At 40.7% G+C, this 17,485-nt stretch overlaps 1 protein-coding gene across 1 annotated transcript in view; it reads right to left on the reverse strand.

The window, feature by feature from the left end:
- Positions 1-17,485, reverse strand: part of LOC127951071 (corticotropin-releasing factor receptor 2) — a 125,377-nt gene that overhangs the window by 52,799 nt on the left and 55,093 nt on the right. The window contains exon 7 of the mRNA XM_052548704.1: positions 9,333-9,393. Within this exon, the coding sequence (XP_052404664.1) occupies positions 9,333-9,393 (61 nt within the window). The remainder of the gene's footprint in view (positions 1-9,332; positions 9,394-17,485) is intronic.

The raw sequence follows: 17,485 nt of genomic DNA on the forward strand, positions 1-17,485 counted from the left end.
CATAATTGCATAGCAATTCACTAAACAATTCAAAACACCACAGCGTTGTGGCAGTTTTTTTTTTTTTTTTTTTACAATTTTTAAAAACATATTTTTGAGTTACAAATTATTTTGTGTCCTTGTTACTGTGTAATTATATTAGAGCAGTGGTCTCCAACATAGTGCCCGTGGAGTCTCTGAGTCGCCCGCCGAGCACATTCTATAAATAGCCTGAATTGTGATCTTTCATTGTTTTTTTATGATAATGGCATAAAATGAGAAATAACTATTGGTGACATCATATTTATTTTATTTCATAAAATAATTCAATAATTAAAAATATTTAGAATCTGCACGTCTCTCTCTCTCGCTCTCTCTCTCTCTCTCTCTCTGCGTCTCGTGAGCGCTCCTCTCTCTCTCTCTCTCTCGCTCGCTCGCTCTTTGTCTCGCGCACGCGCACCTCTCTGTCTCTGTCCAGTGTTGCCAGACGTACGATAATTGTCGTATTTGTACAATATTTTTTACCTATGTACAATATATGATCAATAATGAAAAAAATCCTGTAATGTACGAGAATTTCAGAATTTTATGAAAATGTAAATGTTGCACTCACTTGTTTACTCATACACGAAATCGGCTCATTACGACACTCTAAATGCATTCGTGTGCACCTGAGGGTGTGTTAAAGATACAGGAGAGTGCCCTGCTTTAAAGCCAACGAGCACTAGTTGCGTTCCATGACAGCAAGAAGAACCCCTTCAAAATCTGGCAACACGCAGGATTCCGATGACAGCGGCTCAGATGTGGAGTTAACTGCACCACGCAGAAACAGCTAAATTCCTTCTTCACTGGACGCGACAAAGCAAGTGTTAAAAATCATTTTAATATGTTTTAATATTCACTGCGACGCAGACAGTCACTGGGAAAGTATTTTGTCTCACTGCTTCGTCCAACAATACGCCTTGTTATCTATTGTGGTAATTTGCAGGTCGTGTCAAAATGTTGTTGGTTTAGAATAGATAACTCTTTTGACTTGAATACGATAATTTTCTTCCAAATACGATAATTTTGAACTTCTGGTACGATACTTGGACATTTCCAATCTGGCAACACTGTCTCTGTCTCTCTCTCGCTCTGCGTCTCGTGTGTGCACCTCTCTTGTTCTCTCGGCATCTCGCGCGGCAGAGGAGCAGCGTTTTTAGTTAAACACAGATATTATGTTGCTTTTCTAATTTTACATGCAAGTAGAGCCAAATCATTCAGTCACTATTTCATATTTATGCCGTTGTTCTGTCTCCCCGTGATCTTGTCTACATCGCGAATATAAGATGACCCCCCATTTTTCAGCCTATTTTTAGGACAAAAAAACGTGTCTTATATTCAGGTATATACGGTAATTATAAATTCAATTGTCATAATATTTAAAAATTTTACTGTTTGTTGTTGTATTTTTCAAAACTTGAAACTGTGTGTCTGTGTGTCTGTGTGTCTGTGTGTGTGTGTGTGTGTGTGTGTGTGTGAGTGTGAGTGTTTGTGTGTGTGTGTGTGTGTGTGTGTGTGTGTGTGTGTGTGCCTATATCAAACAAGTAGCCCTCAAGACTATTTTATCCCTTCAGGGAGCCCTCACTCACAAAAAGGTTGGAGACCCCTGTATTAGAGTAATATCAATTAACTACATGTACTTACTATATGGTTAGGTTTTGGTGCAGATCACGAGCTGATTGCCCTCACCTGTCGCTTGTTCCCATTCTCCCTTTTATTCTCTGCTGTGTGTGTCCCTTGTTGTCAGTAGATTTTGTTATGTCTTGTTCTGTGTTACAGGAGGAGCCGGTGAGCCTGGCAAATGTACCAGAGACTTTCCATGACTTGAGAATGGTTTTCAGTAAGTCCCGGGCTTCATTTCTTCTGCCCATATGACTGTCTAGAAAGATCTGTTGCCTGGCACATCTCCATCTAGGGGGCGCCTTTACCCTCTTTCCGGGCCCGAGAGGGAGGCCATGGATTATCGGGGCTTTAATGACATTACGGTCAAGAATCTGATCCTTTGCCGTTGATGTCATTGGCCTTCGAGCTCTTGCAGGGGCCAACCATCTTTAAGAAGTTGGACCTTCGCAATGCTTATAACCTAGCTCGGATTAGGGAGGGGGACGAATGGAAGACAGCCTTTAAGACCCCCATGGGGCACTTTGAGTATTTGGTCATGTCCTTTGGACTTTCTAACTCCCCGGCGTCTTCCAGGCTCTCGTCAATGAAGTGCTTAGAGACATGGTCGACCGGTTTGTATTTGTTTATCTTGACAACATCCTTATCTTTCCCAGATCAAGCACAACCATGTCCAACACGTCAGGCGAGAGCTCGAGTGGTTGCTTGAGAATCGTTTATTCTCCAAGGTGTGAGTTTCACACACGGTTGGTTCTGTTCCTGGGATTTATTCTTTCACCAGAAGGAATCCAAATGGATCCTGCCAAGGTAAACGGCAGTTGCTGATTGGCCCACCCCAGATAGTCATAGAGCGGTCCAGCGATTTCTGGGGTTTGCCAATTTTTAGAGGCGGTTCATTTGGAATATTAGCCAGGACGCCTTTCCTCTGACAGATATCACTTCCACTCAAAGACGTTTCTGTTGGTCGCTGCATGCTCAGGCTGCATTTTCTAATTTAAAGAGTCACTTTGTTTAGGCTCCCATTCTTGCCACTCCCGATCCGTCTCGTCAGTTCGTTGTGGAGGTGGATGCATCAGAGTTGGGAGCGGGGGCAATTTTGTCTCAGAGGTCACCTTCAGATGACAGAAGTCACTTTTATAGTTTGGACCGATCATAAGGACTTAGAATACATCCACACTGCTAAACGACTTAATTCCCGACAGGCTCGCTGGGCCCTATTCTTCGGTCGGTTCAATTTTAACATCTCCTACAGTCCGGGGTCCAAAAATGGTAAGCCTGATGCACTTTTGCGGATCTTTGAGGCTGAACCAAGATCCATCCTTCCGGTGACCATTCTGCCCCCCGATCGGTCACACATAGCTATGGACTTCGTCACAGACCTACCTCTGTCTAGCGGCAACTCGGTAGTCCTTACTGTGGTGGACAGGTTCTCGAAGGCTGCACATTTTATTCCCCTCCCTAAATTGAGGGAGACAGTGGCTATTGTCCTGGATCACGTTTTCCATATTCATGGCCTCCCAGTGAATGTGGTTTCTGACAGGGGTCCCCAATTTGTGTCTAAGTTTTGGGCAGAGTTCTGTCGACAGCTGTGGGCGATTGCGAGTCTTCCCTCCGGGTATCACCCGCAAACAAACGGTCAGGCTGAGCGTGCTAACCAGGATCTAGAGAGAGTCTTGCATTGTGTGTTATCGACAGAACCATCATCTTGGAGTTCCAGATTAACTATGGTGGAGTATGCACATAACTCCCTCCTGGTCTCATCTACGGGTTTGTCTCCTTTCTAGTGCTGTTTAGGCTCCCAGCCACTGTTATTCCCCTCCCAAGAATCTGATGCCATTGTTCAATCCACGCACTTGTTTATTCAGAGATGCCTCAGTACGTGGAGGGTTGCCAGAGAATCCCTCACTCGGACTGGTGACAGGAACAAAGCATTGGCGGATTGTCACCATGCTAAGCCCCCACTTTACGTGTGTTCAGAAGGTCTGGTTGTCCTCCAAGGACATTCCTCTCAAACTCCCCTCATGTAAACTGGGACCCAAATTTATTCAACCGTTTGCCGTCTCTAAGGTGCTCAGTCCGTTGTCGGTTCGACTCAATTTAACCACCCAGTTTAAGAATATCCACCCGGTGTTTCATGTCTCTAAGATAAAGCCCGTCATTCGCTCCCCCCTTCAGCCTCAGACCTCTGTCCCTCCGACTCATAGAGGGGTCTCCGACTTATACGGTACGGCGGCTCCTTGATGTGAGAGTGTTATGGTCCGGAGGAGAGATGCTGAATTCCGGCTCGTGACATTCTGGATCACGCTCTCATTGACTAATTCCATCGGCGTCATGGTGAATCCTCCGGGAATGTCAGGAGGCGTCCATGAAGGGGGGAGTGGGGTACTGTCGCGGTTCAGGGTGCTTCATCAGCTTCCCTGTTGTCTGTGTCCTATCATTTTCTGTAGCTCGTGATCTGGGCAATTCTCCCTTATATTTCCTGCTTTGTCTCTCCCTTGTTGTCAGTAGATTTCATGTTGTCATTGTGATTGTGCTTGTGCTGTGTGTCTGTTTCCTCACCTCTTGGCTGCTGTGCTCAGGACTCATAGACGAGGAGTTCTTGCGGTTGGCCATCTGCCCGAGATCCTCAGTCTCGTTTCCGCATCCTGTTGGGCATTGCACCAGAGGTGGTCTCCACAGCCTGTGTTCGCAGTTGTCTGTACTGACGGCTCTGGAGTATTTTTTTTCCCGTTGGATTATTTTTGGATTTTTTATTGTACCCAATATACTGTTGCACGTATCCTCTGCATCTGAGTTCTCTTTCTTCACGTCCCTGACAAACATCACTAGAACAATTATTGACAATTTCAATTCGAAGAAGAGATTGTCAAATTTGGGGTAAGTAATCGTGATGTTTGAGGTATGACCAAAAGGCCAGTTTAAATACTCAGGACACCATCAAATTCTGCTTTTAGTGTTTGCTTTTTAGTCATGCTTTTAGTCATCACTATTAGCGTTCTTTAAGCATTGTTCCAGCGTGCTTCGGCCTGCATGTCTACTGCTACTTAGCCACAATGAGAAGAAACACCACATAGTCTTGTCATACTTCACTTCTATTCTTTTACTTTATTTTCTTTTCCGTTGAGAGTTTCATGTTTTGAGATTTGTAATGCTGTGTCTCCGAGTCTGACCTCGAGTGCCCATTCAACTTCAGCCAGCCCACAGCTCCACAATCTTAAGACGACACCCAACCACGGGCTTCCCAAGACATCACTTCAACGACTACTGAACTTCCACCCAATCAGCAACCTCGGGAAACCCCCTTTTCAACTACAACAAAGGGAACCCCTTTACACAGACGACGCAAGTAACTTTACCTCCAGACTCTAATCTGTACTGGTGTATCTAATATAGCTTTAACCTCATTGAGGAACTCAATGCGAGGGTTAATTAAGTGATTGATGGCTATTCATGTCTATGCAATTTCACGTATTGCTGTAAACTTGGGACTCCACATTTTCATTCTCTTAAACTCATCCTTTCCTAACTTTCTATCTTCCTGTGAATGTGTGAGTGCATGTACTTATGTGTTATATTAGCTTATATGTCTTAGATTTATCTAATAAAACCTTATTCATATAGAAAAGAGAAGTATCTTGTGTTTTGTGCTTACAAGTTAATGTCTTAAACTGCCGATCTTGTTACTGTGCTAATTAATAGTGTTTTCACTATAGTTTGGATATTAATATCCAGTGCAGATTTAATGTTAAACAGCTCGTTCAGTGAATCGCAGGGCATCTCAGTGATCAGCCGTGAAACAGTGATTCTGTTCAAATTCCCTTTAAAATCTTAAATGATTGCCTTTGAGCTAAATTGACCTGTTTCCCTTACACATTTGAACGTTTGATGTGATGATACCAAGATTTGGATCTGTGTTTGGTTGTGCCCTTGTTCTCCTGTGGATCATTAAAATTACCCTTTTCTATATATCCTTCGTTTGTCGTTCGTCATAAGATTACTTACATACCTAAACGTGTGACAGAATAGCGGATCTAAAAGTTAGTTTAGCTGCGTTTTTCTTTCATTTTTGTTATGATTTCCCCCTCTCCTGGAATGGCCTTACCAGCTGTATGCCTTGAGCAGTGGACTGTTCGCTGGAGGACCACAAAAGGGACTTTCTCGATCTGGCATGCCTTATCCACTTCCCAGACTGCTTGCTCTATACTGTTTATTACACCGGCCTGAACGAGCGGTATAAGGCATGCCTACCAGCGAATGGCCCCAAAGAGGATTTCGCCACCCTTTCGTGGAGTGGGTGCTGGAGAATAACGGATCCCTGATTACCCCTTGGCCCACTGAGGAGGATATCTCCAGCTCCACCCCCGAACCAGAGACCAGCCAGCCTTCGAGATACTGCCTGAGCCAACCACAGACGGAGAGCCTGAGCCCACCATGACTGAGCTGATCGCTGCCATGGAGCCTGAGGCTCGATCAGCATCTGACCAAGTGCGTGAGCCAGCAACATTGTCCGTTCCCGAGGGAGTTTTGGTGGAGATTGCAGGCTTGGAGGGAAGCCCCAAACAACCGCCCACCCTCCCACCCTCCAGCCCCTCAGAGTAAGCTACAATTAGTCTCTGGAGTTTATTATGAGGAAATTATAGATGTTTTCCAGACGGATTTAATTGATTGGTATGGTGAGGCATTACCCAATTCTCCTTCATCTCTGCTGGTTCCACCCAGCTCTGAATCTCCTGCGTCTCTGCTGGTTCCACCCAGCCCTGAATCTCCTGTGTCCCCGCTGGTTCTGCCCAGCCCGAATCTCCTGCTTCTCCACTGGTTCCGTCCAGCCCAAGTCCATCAGTGTTCCCTCCCAGCCTCCCGCTTCCTCTCAAGCCAGCTAGTTCCTCTATTCCATCTCCAATGGTGCTGCTGTTGCTGGTGCCTAAAGCGCCGCCTTGGACCTCCGGACCCTCCATGTCACCTTGGCTCTCCGTCTGCTCGGCTCCGTCCTGGGCTCTTCATCCATCATTGCAGTCTCTGTAAGTTGGCCCCTGGTGTTGCCTGCCCTTACTACACCATTGCTCCTCCAGCCGTCAACTCCACCATGGGTCATCATCTTGGCTGGCCACTGGAGCACCATCTGGCTCCTCCTACTCCGGGCTCCTCCCTCCATCCATTCACTCCACCCTGGTACTATGCTCCTTGCTCCCTCTTCACTGCCTGCCCCATGCCTGCTCCACACCCCCCGCCTGAACCCTCATCCTCCCTCTACTGGACTATCTCTGTTGGTGTGAGGACGCACCGTTCCGGGAGGGGGTCGAACTGTTACAGTCATGGACTTCCGTTCCTTTTAGTATTTCTTAATTGGTCAGTTTCTGTACCTTATTTAGTTAATTGATTACTCCCCACCTGTTTCTATTCCTTTCATTACTTTCCTTGTGTTTAAATACCCTTTCTATTTAGATCCAGTTTGTCAGATATTGTTTTATGTTACATTTGAATGTTTACATTTACCTTTAGTCATTTAGCAGATGCTTTTTTCCAAAGCGACTTACAAATGAGGACAATGGAATGAGTCAAAAACAACAAAAGAGCAATGATATATTCAATTCAAGTGTATTTGTATAGCACTTTTTTACAATACTAATGTTATTATAATATATAAGTGCTATAACAAGTCTTAGTTAGCTTAAATGCAGTACACTCAGAAAGGGCTTTTAAATAATATAATAAATAAAAAGAAAATAGATCGAATAGAAAAAGAATTGAAAATAAGCAAATGTTAGAGGTTTTTTTATAATTGTATAATAAATGAAAAGAAAATAGAATACAAAAAGAATAAAAAGGATGTTAGATTTATTTTTTTAAGAACAGAATTAAAATAGTGAGTGCTAAGTTAAAGGGTCAAATAAATGTGGAAGAGATGGGTTTTAAGCCGATTCTTGAAGATGGCTAAGGACTCAGCTTTTGAGTTGGGCAGGTCATTCCACCAGGAGGGAACATTTAATTTAAAAGTCCGTAAAAGTGACTTTGTGCTTCTTTGGGATGGCACAATCAAACGACGTTCACTTGCAGAACGCAAGATTCTAGAGGTCACCTAAGTCTGAAGTAATACATTTAGGTACATTTTTGCTCGTTTTCACTCAATATCCTGTTAATCTTGAGTACCTATAGAGTAGTACTGCATCCTTCATAACTCCAAAAAGTCTTTAGTTTTATTATATTCATAAGAGAAAGATAGTCTGTACCGATTTTTCCCGGAAAAACACGACCGGCTGGAGGCGTGACGTGTGGGCGGAGCTAAAGAATCACGAGCGCGAGTAAGCTTTTGCGTTGAGAGCGTTTGGAAGCTGTGACATTACCGTGAGGGAAAAAAAACATCTTACAAAACAAACCATGGCTAACAGTCAGATTCAGCCGTTTATTTATTATCCAGAATCAGATCCCGAGGCTGAAACTGAACGAGAGCAGCAGCAGCAACGACTCGCTCCGAGCGGGGCTCGAACCCGGGTCTCCGGGAGGGGAGGCGGACGCACTAACAAGGAGGCAGAGATATTTTAAGCGGTTTTACTCACCGCATGCGGTTCCAACACACGATCATGACCCTTTTTCGTTGGGACTGCATTATCCTTAAGAAATAAACGATGTGCAAATCCGGCGTCAAACTGGGCCTTGTTTGTAAAACAATCATCTTCGAAATGCAGGGAACAAACACAAACACTTGCACAACTCCGTTGATGCTCTGTAAAAATAAACTCCATCCACTAGTCCCTTAATGCTATTTCTCTTTTGGTAATCTGTGCAGGGTTGTCTTGCCCTGGCAACCAAAAACACACTCCTTTTGTGACATTTCACGACCCTCTCGCTCTGATCAGTGAAATGTCTGTGCTCAGCCTCGCTATATGGGAGCGCGCGCTCTTCCAGCAGACGTGCCCTTAGGACCCATATAAGGAAATTCCGCTCCATCTAACGTCACACAGAGCCATACTCGAAAAAAAACTTTCAGAAACTTGTGACAAACCAGAAGGAGTATTTTTGGAACAGAAATACCCCTTTAAACGTACAACTTAATTTTTGAAACTTTGTCCATGTTTGGCATGGGAATCCAACTCTTTAACAGTGTAAAAAACTCAGTATGCATGAAATAGCATTTCACCCCCCCTTTAAGGTAAGTTTTGTAGGTAAACATCAATGCCTTAAATTTTATGCGAGCAGCTAATGGTAGCCAGTGCAAACTGATAAACAGAGGTGTGACGTGTATTCTTTTTGACTCATTAAAAATGAATCTTAATGGCGTGTTTGATGAAATGTTACCAAAATTTGGATCTGTGTTTGGTTGTGCCCCTGTTCTCCTGTGGATCATTAAAAGTACCCTTTTTATATCTTCTTTGTCATGCAGTTACTTACATACCTACACGTGTAACAGGTTTAGGGATACCTGCATGTAATTGTGTATAATTTATTGTTATTATAATAGTAAGTACATGTAACAAGTAACAAGGACACCTTAAAATATAGTGTTACTGATTTTTGTTTTAACATTAGATACAACAAAAAGGGCACACTTATTTCTATATGAACAATTAATCTAGAGGAAATTCCACAAATTTCCAAGTATTACCACAGGATGATTAATTGTTATCTCTTGCCAGATAAACTTTACAATTACCCTGTTCAACATAAGCATTTCCTTCTGCATATCAGCAACTTACTGTTCGTTTTCATTGTAAAGTTTTCCAATGGCCCACACTATAATTATTGGACATGGTATACCTGAAAGAGAGAGACTGCATACATTGGTAAATTACACTTTGAATTTTGAGGTGGTTATCAGTTGAAATGTACTAAACAGCTGTGGCATTTTTGTGTTCAATATTTTTGAGCAAAAAGCTTTTTATACCCCGTCCACCCACAACTTAAGCATTAAATGCACTGACCCTGTGCTGTGGGAAGTTTGTGTGATTATTTTAAATATGCACCTCATTCACCAATGTCAGCACTATCACAATTAATACTGAGCTTACTGCCCATAGAACGATGGATGAACAGAAACGCATTTGAAAACTATGGGTACTATATGTGCATTTCTTTTGATCAAGGCATTCATCAAAACATGATTAAACGGCAGAAGTTAAACACTGCTTTTTTTAAACCATCAGACTACTAACAGAACACATTAGATATTGAGCCAGAGAGATTTTCATGAATTACTTGAGTCTACTTAATCAAACTTATTAATTTTGAAATAATTAATCTCTCACCATACTGGCAGCTTTATAATCACTTGTATCACTTATGCATTGCAAAAAAAATTCACGTTACGTAAAAATAAGAATACAATAGCAACAAACATCTTTTATTACTACTAAAAACGGTTGTTCGGCAATAAAAAACAGCCTATTATTATTATTAGCAGTCATCTTCTATTCTGACCATTAGTCAAGAAACACTCAATAAACAAATTATAGCTTATCCATTCACGTTGTCTTTTTCATAAGTGAACACAAAAATGCATTGGTGTCAACTAAAGTAAAGTTATCCTTAAAGTACTGTCCAATAAGTAGTTTTAATATTAGTTATTATTCGCTATTTATTTATTAGTTATTATTTTCTGCTGTAGTAATATTTCCCTTTTTTGACCTCATTAGTTTACAGCCAGTTTTTGTGCCAAAATGTTTACTAAATTACATTATGGAGATTAATTACTTATTAAAGATTTGATCCATAATTTTAGCTCTAATTTCAAACTGAGCTGTACATATCCCATATATAGGAACTTGTGGTTTAAAATGTTTCCCAGAAATCTGTGAGAGATGATCTCTGTGCACTGAACAAAAATTAAGAGGGATAGAAGAGAACTAATCTTTAACACATCACCACAGCTTATTGGATGTTGAATGCTTCACAAATGGAATGTTTCACATACTTATGTAATGAACCAATTATTTATTATCCAGAGCTGTGTACAACAACAAATGCACATCGCCAGGTGTGGTGGGTCAAGAAAATTAATAGTGTCATTTAAAAAGAAGAGTACGGAGCACCGCACATGACATGCACGAAAAATAAGGATTACTATAGCTTTCCCTTGATTTACTATTGCGGTCCCTCGATTTACTATTGCGTTCATATTTTTGACTGCGTGTCATGTGCGTGTCAAATTTACTGTAGTTCACATTGGCACATTATGTTAGACCTTTACCAATAGATACCTGCATATTATTTGCTCTTTAAATTTGCAGAAATTAAAGCTCCCAAACTAAGATGTCAACATATTAAGATGTGGAAAGACCATGTGTGAAACTATTTTGTGTATTTTGCTATCTGGATTAAACACTTATTGTCTTATTAATAATGCATCACTGTATAAAGGTCTGCTTTTATTTGTGTAGATTCACAATGAAAATAAAACATTCTGCTTTTTTAAAATAAAGAAAACAAACAGAATTTTGCTTTCTGCCATTTGAGTTTCCTTTCTGTGAACAAATTAAACGTGTTTTACATGTCACTGTTTTTTCCCCTTGTTTATCTATAAACTAAATCAAATATTTTATTGATATTTACTAATTCAATTTTATTTATGTAGGCCTACTGCAGATTTTATATATATATATATATATATATATATATATTAGGGGTGTAACAGTTCACAAAATTCACGGTTCGGTTCGATACGATACACTGATGTCACGGTTCGGTACGTTTCGGTACGTTTTAGATACAGCAAAATGTAAAAACATCTAAACTTTTCAGAATGCCGCAAGCGCACCACGTGGCTAGTGACAAGAACTAACCAATCAGCTTCATCCTTTCCCGTTACAATGTTGAAAGCTCAGCCAAGATGAAGGAACAGCTGATCACAGTTGTATATGGATTGCAATTCTGAAATAAATTTAGTAGCAGATCTAGCCTACTGCAAGCGATTTTTAGAGCTGCAAATCCATTTATCCTTTGCTGAAATTTCCGCGTCTTCATGGAGAGAGCAGCACGTCATTGTTGCTTAGCAAAGACAGACGCCTCAGGGGCACTTCTGCCCAAGCGTTTTGGAAAGGAGGAGAAAGACGCGCCTAGCGTTTTCCACGCGTTTTAGGCACAACATGTGAACGGCCCCTAAGGCGCTCGCTCACTCAGCACGCGCTGAAGGCTCGTTGAAAATGTCTAATGCATTTAACAGACCAGAAATAGAAGATCCTCCAATAACCAACAGGTCTGGTGTTTGGGTGAACTTTGGATTCCCTGTAAGCTATAATGGTGATGATAGAATGAATGGTAAATAGTAAGGTCTCATATCCGCGGCTATAACGTAAATGAAGCCTATCGCAGCGGTGATGTCTTTTGCCCTGTTTGAATCCGTTGGAAATGTCTGCCTAAATGCTGCGGGGATAGTTTGTTGCGTGTATGTTTCTCCCTTTTTTCGTCTTTTCCCAGATATACTGACACACTAAGGTGATGTTGGCGTAAATGAGTTGTCATGTTTCAAGTATTCCCGCTGGTGTTTTTTTTTCTTTTTTCGCTGGTGTACCCTATTGTCATGTAGATGCAACATACCGTTGTTTTTTTATCCACCAGTCTCTTGCCATCACCATTATAGCTTACAGGGAATCCAAAGTGCACCCAAACACCAGACCTGTTGGTTATTGGAGGATCTTCTATTTCTGGTCTGTTAAACGCATTGGCCACCGCGTACCGTGCATGAACTGCTCGCTCACTCAGCGCGTACTGAGTGAGCGAGCGCCTGACTGAGTAGCCTAACATAAACATATAAGTTGGTGTTTTTTTCTTCTTCGGGGGTGTCAGGGGCGTTGCCTGTTACGTTGTTTGGGTTATTGGGCTACCTTGTTGAATGTATATCATTATATTTCACTTTTTTTTTTTTTTTTATATAATTAATTAGTTCAACGGTTCAATACGAAAACGCGTATCGTTACACCCCTAATATATATATGTAACAATGTATTTTCACATCTAGGTGGACTTTTTTTTTTATTTGTACTAATGTCTGTTCAAAATAATTGAAAAGAAACTGAGAATAGTAGTTTTTTTTCTGTTTTACTGAAATCGTATAGCTGATGGAAACATTGCCTCCTCTCATGACCTTTTGGCTGTATGTAGCAGTTCCTACTTCACAATCAAACAATGATACAGGAGCTTTACTGCAACATAAACCAGTTTTTGTTTTTTGTTTTGTTTACCTTGTTTTGTTTCACTTTTTTGCCTTCTCAGTGAAAATGGCAATTATCTATGCATCTTGCAAAAAAATAAGTTTGGCCTATATCTTAGATATATAAGAAACAGCAGAAACAATTTGGTTGAAGTCAATTTGTCAATAGTGGCATTTTGTCTTATCGAGCTGGTCCAATTAAATCAGCAAAGTGACAGAAGTGCTGATCGCTTGACTGAAGTATGGTTTTCTTGCACATGTACACACTGCAGCTAAATCTGGTTGTCCTTTTAGTTCTTAATCCTGATCTGGACACACACAGTTCCGTAATTGAAGGGAGCTGCATTCTACAACTGAACTGACTCCTGAAAATTTATATTTAGTGTACACAGTAACGAACTGAACAACTTGTTGTTAAAGACATATTTAAATGTGCATCAGTATATATTAGAAACATAACATACTTCAGTTTATTTACTAACTGTTTAAAGCCATTTCGAGATTTCAATCATCATACAGTAACCAGCAACAACCACCCTTCCTCTTTTCATCAGAGACATGAGATGTGGCACCAAGCAATCTCTCACTGTCGGTGTTTGTAATGATTTTTGACACTTCTACACTGCCAACATGTTTGCTGCATTAGCGTGCGCTTCTATTTGATTGCATCATGTCATTGTCCAGCACAATTTATTTGGTCTCTTCGCTTCTACTGCTGAACACAGCAATGGGCTTCTTTTGGTAGTTTCAGCCGAACAATTTTGGTTGCCAAACATTCGGTACATCCCTACTTCTTGATGACTTCAACGTCCACCATGCCTAGCCTCTTTCGACCTTCAGGGGCTCAATACCACAATTACCCATAAATCAGGTAACCAGCTTGATCTCATCTTTACACGCAATTGTAGCAAAGACAACATCTTGATCAAACCCTTGCATGTTTCGGATCATTTCATCTACCTTCTTCCACACCACCAACCCCTCTGCCAGTTTCATTTAGATTAAATCTGAGTTTCTTTCTCCTTCTCGACTCGCCTCCATGGTTTCATCCTCCCTTCCCACCCCAACACATTTCTCTTAATTAGATGTGAATTGTGCTACAAATTAGGGCTGCACAGTTTAATGAATTTCACAATTATAATTACGGATGCCAAAATTAGGTAATCATTCAAAGTGGCAATTAATCGTTCAAAGTCCACTTATGTTATACTGTGTGCTTAAGATGAATTTTTACTTTCTACATGTTATCTTAAGGGGTTTTCACATTATTAAAATTTTAGTTTTAGTATAACATTATAATACCATTCATATTTTTTATAATTTAAAAAAGAAAATAATTCAATGTATAGTTGACATTTGAGGCTTAATACTACATAGAAAAGCAGTAAAAGATTTTAAGTTAGAGTGTTTTCAGTTTGTTTATTTTCATATAAAAATATGGCATGGAGTTGCATCAAACAATGGTATAAACACCATTCATTCACTATCACAATTACAATTTCAAGGGAATAATCGACAATTGGGATTTCTGTTATAATCGTGCAGCCCTACCAGATACAATATTTATTACCCAACCTAGCTGCCTAGAGAATATCTGTCATATTTACTCCAGACCAGCATGTGCTACTCCTTCCAACACCTGGTTAACCAATGTCTTCTTCACCAAGTGTTGTCCTTCCTCTTACAGAACAACTTCAGACAATAATGAATCTGAATTTAAAAGTGTCATTCCACTGAAACCACGAAGCTGTCAGTCACTAAAGCGCTATGTAGTGCAAGAGATGAGTCCAAATCCTCAGTTCTCATTTTGCATTCGACACTGTTAATCATTAAATCCTATTGTCCAACCCTCTCATTGCTGGGCATCACAAGAACTGAACTTCACTGGTTTGAGTCTTACCTTACAGGTAGGTCCTTCAGGGTGTCTTAGGGAGGAAGGGAATACAAATCCCATCAACTGGTCGCTAAGATTCCTCAAGGATAAGTTCTTTGACCCCTCTTCTTTTCTATATACCCTAAATCACTGGGACCCATCATTCAGGCACATGTTTTTTTCTACCATTGCTATGCTGATGACATGCAGCAATGATTCAATGGTGCCTGCTCAGATCTCAGACTGCCTGACGGACATCTTAACATGGATGAAAGGACATCACCTGCAACTCAGTCTGGCAAAGACAGAGTTTCTCATCTTCCCAGCCACTCAATCAGTACAGCACCAGTTTACCATCCTACTGGGCTCATTAACGATAATCCCATCGGGTTCAGCCAGGAACCTTGGGGTGATCCTTGATGATCAGCTGACCTTTAAAGTTGATATTGCAAAAACAGCATGATCATGCAGGTTTGCACTACACAGGAAGATTAGACCCTTCTTAACAAAACATGCACACAGCTTCCTTACTGTGTTATACTGTGCTGTCCTACACAGGTTCTCATCAAGGCCCTTGTCATTCCCTCAACCCCTCACAATCTTCAAGAAACAAATGAAAATTAATCTTTTTCCATGAGCATCTAACTGCCTTCATATATATATATGAATGCATATATATATGCATTGGTGGACTGCTGCCTACAGACAGCTCTGAAAACCCAGCATCCTCTAGTTACACAGACAGAGAACACAGTGAATGTCAAATATCAAACAGTTAACACAAGTCCATGGCATTTAGTGTTTTCAGAAATAAATCCCTTCAAATGTTATCTGGAGCTCTTCACAATAATCTGTACTGCACTTTAAATACTTAATAACATTTAGTTTTATTAGTGTCAGAATCTTGTAAGTACTTAATGATGTGACAATCTGTTGTTTAAGACAATGAAATTCACTCATTTTCAGAATGTTGACACCAGTTGTGTTGGCTTGGGCTGCGTAGCGTTTCTAAATATAAAGAGCTCAGATAATTAAAATTTCATATTGCAAATAATATAATTATAGAACATGTAATGAAAAATTGAACCATTTTATAATTAGAATGACCTGTGTGACACAGCTAATTTGACATTTCAGCTCAATGCAATCAATACCTGAGTTGTAATGTCATCACAATTAAACGGTCTGCAATTAAACTGATATTTTGAAGAATGTTCGTATCCAAACAGTAACTTACATAGTATAGGGAGAAAATACTATAGATGTCAATGACTACCATCAACCGTTTGGTTACAAATGTTCTTTAAATTATTTTATTTTTATTTATTTTTCAACAGAAGAAAGAAACACAGAGGTTTATAAAAACTAAGGGGAATCAATTATGTCAGAGTTTTTATTTTGAACTACCCCTTTAATCAGGGGTATACTGAGATTGAGTTTAAATGAAACAGTGGGCGGAAAATCTTTTTCTATATTCAGCTCCTTGAAAATTGCAGCATTGCAGGACAACCTCAGCCCTGAATGGAAAATAAATGTGCCTTGTGCAACAATACTGGGCTAATCTCCTCAAATATATGGTTGAGGAATATATGTGCTGGCTGGATGTCAGAGGCAGTCAAATAGCTTAGACTGTGACTGATTTGGCACTTTGTGTCACCGAAAACTCAGTTTGTGAGATTGGCCACTTGACTGCAGTGTTTGCTGAACTTCACTCTAACAAAAAAAGACTAGTTTCAGAGTGTTGTTGCAGAGAAACACATTATGACTCATGTTGGACCAGGAGATTGTTTTTTTCTTTACAAGATGGCGTCAGTGTGTGTGGCCCGCCGTCTTATCCTGCAGTCATTGTGTGTGTTTGTGCTGTTTGTGACTCGGTGTTCAACATGTTGACTCTCTACTGATATATGAGCGCCAAAGTTTACTGGATCTTCGACTTACTGTTAAGTTTGATTATGGTGGACAAAATACACTGCCCCATTCCTATCTGATCTCCTGGACCGAGTACCAAGCGGTGTCACGTCCTTATATTTCTCACCGATCGCTGGACACTGTCGACGCCTGTTTATATCTGTTGTCGGACTGGATGAGGAGTTTCAGTCCCGCGCTCCTTGCTCTCCTCGACACCGTTGGCGTGGGGTGAATCTGCGAGACCTGCGGCCCTTTGTGCCAAGTCTCTCGGACAGCAGTGTAGACCTGCCAGCCCCTGCCAGGATTGGTGTAGTAAATGCTACGGTAGATAACTAGCAAACAAATCTTTTATTCTAAAGGATTTTTTCACCTCTCGGGGACTGAGACTTGGTTGAGTGTTGGTGAGTCCAGCGTTTTTTCTGAGTTTGTACCGCATGATTGCAGCTACTTAAATTCCCAGTGAACTGTCGAGGAGGAGGAATAGCAACTGTTTATAAGAACACCTATAAATGTAAACAGATATTTTTATCACCACCCTTCGACAACTTTGAACTTCACTTATTTAAGCTGGGTCGTTCTCATACTGTATTATGTGCAGTAGTCTATCAGCCTCCCAAATACAACAAGGACTTTATAAATGAGTATTCTGTCTTCCTGGCTGAAATTATGCCTTAATATGACCGCGTCCTCATTGTTGGGGATTTTAATGTGCATGTGTGTTGTACTGATACCCCAATGGTAAAAGGACTTCTTACAACTTATTGACCCTTTTAATCTCACGCAGTATGTGTCTGGCCCCACACATGAACGTGGACATACACTTGATCTTGTTCTATCCTTCGGTTTGCCTAAGCAGGATTTTATTGTTGTGCCCCCCTTCATCAAATATGAGGAATATAACTTTATATGACTAATTTATTTTA

Source organism: Carassius gibelio, chromosome B2 (genome assembly GCF_023724105.1).
Source record: "Carassius gibelio isolate Cgi1373 ecotype wild population from Czech Republic chromosome B2, carGib1.2-hapl.c, whole genome shotgun sequence".
In the NCBI taxonomy this organism is placed as follows: domain Eukaryota; kingdom Metazoa; phylum Chordata; class Actinopteri; order Cypriniformes; family Cyprinidae; genus Carassius; species Carassius gibelio.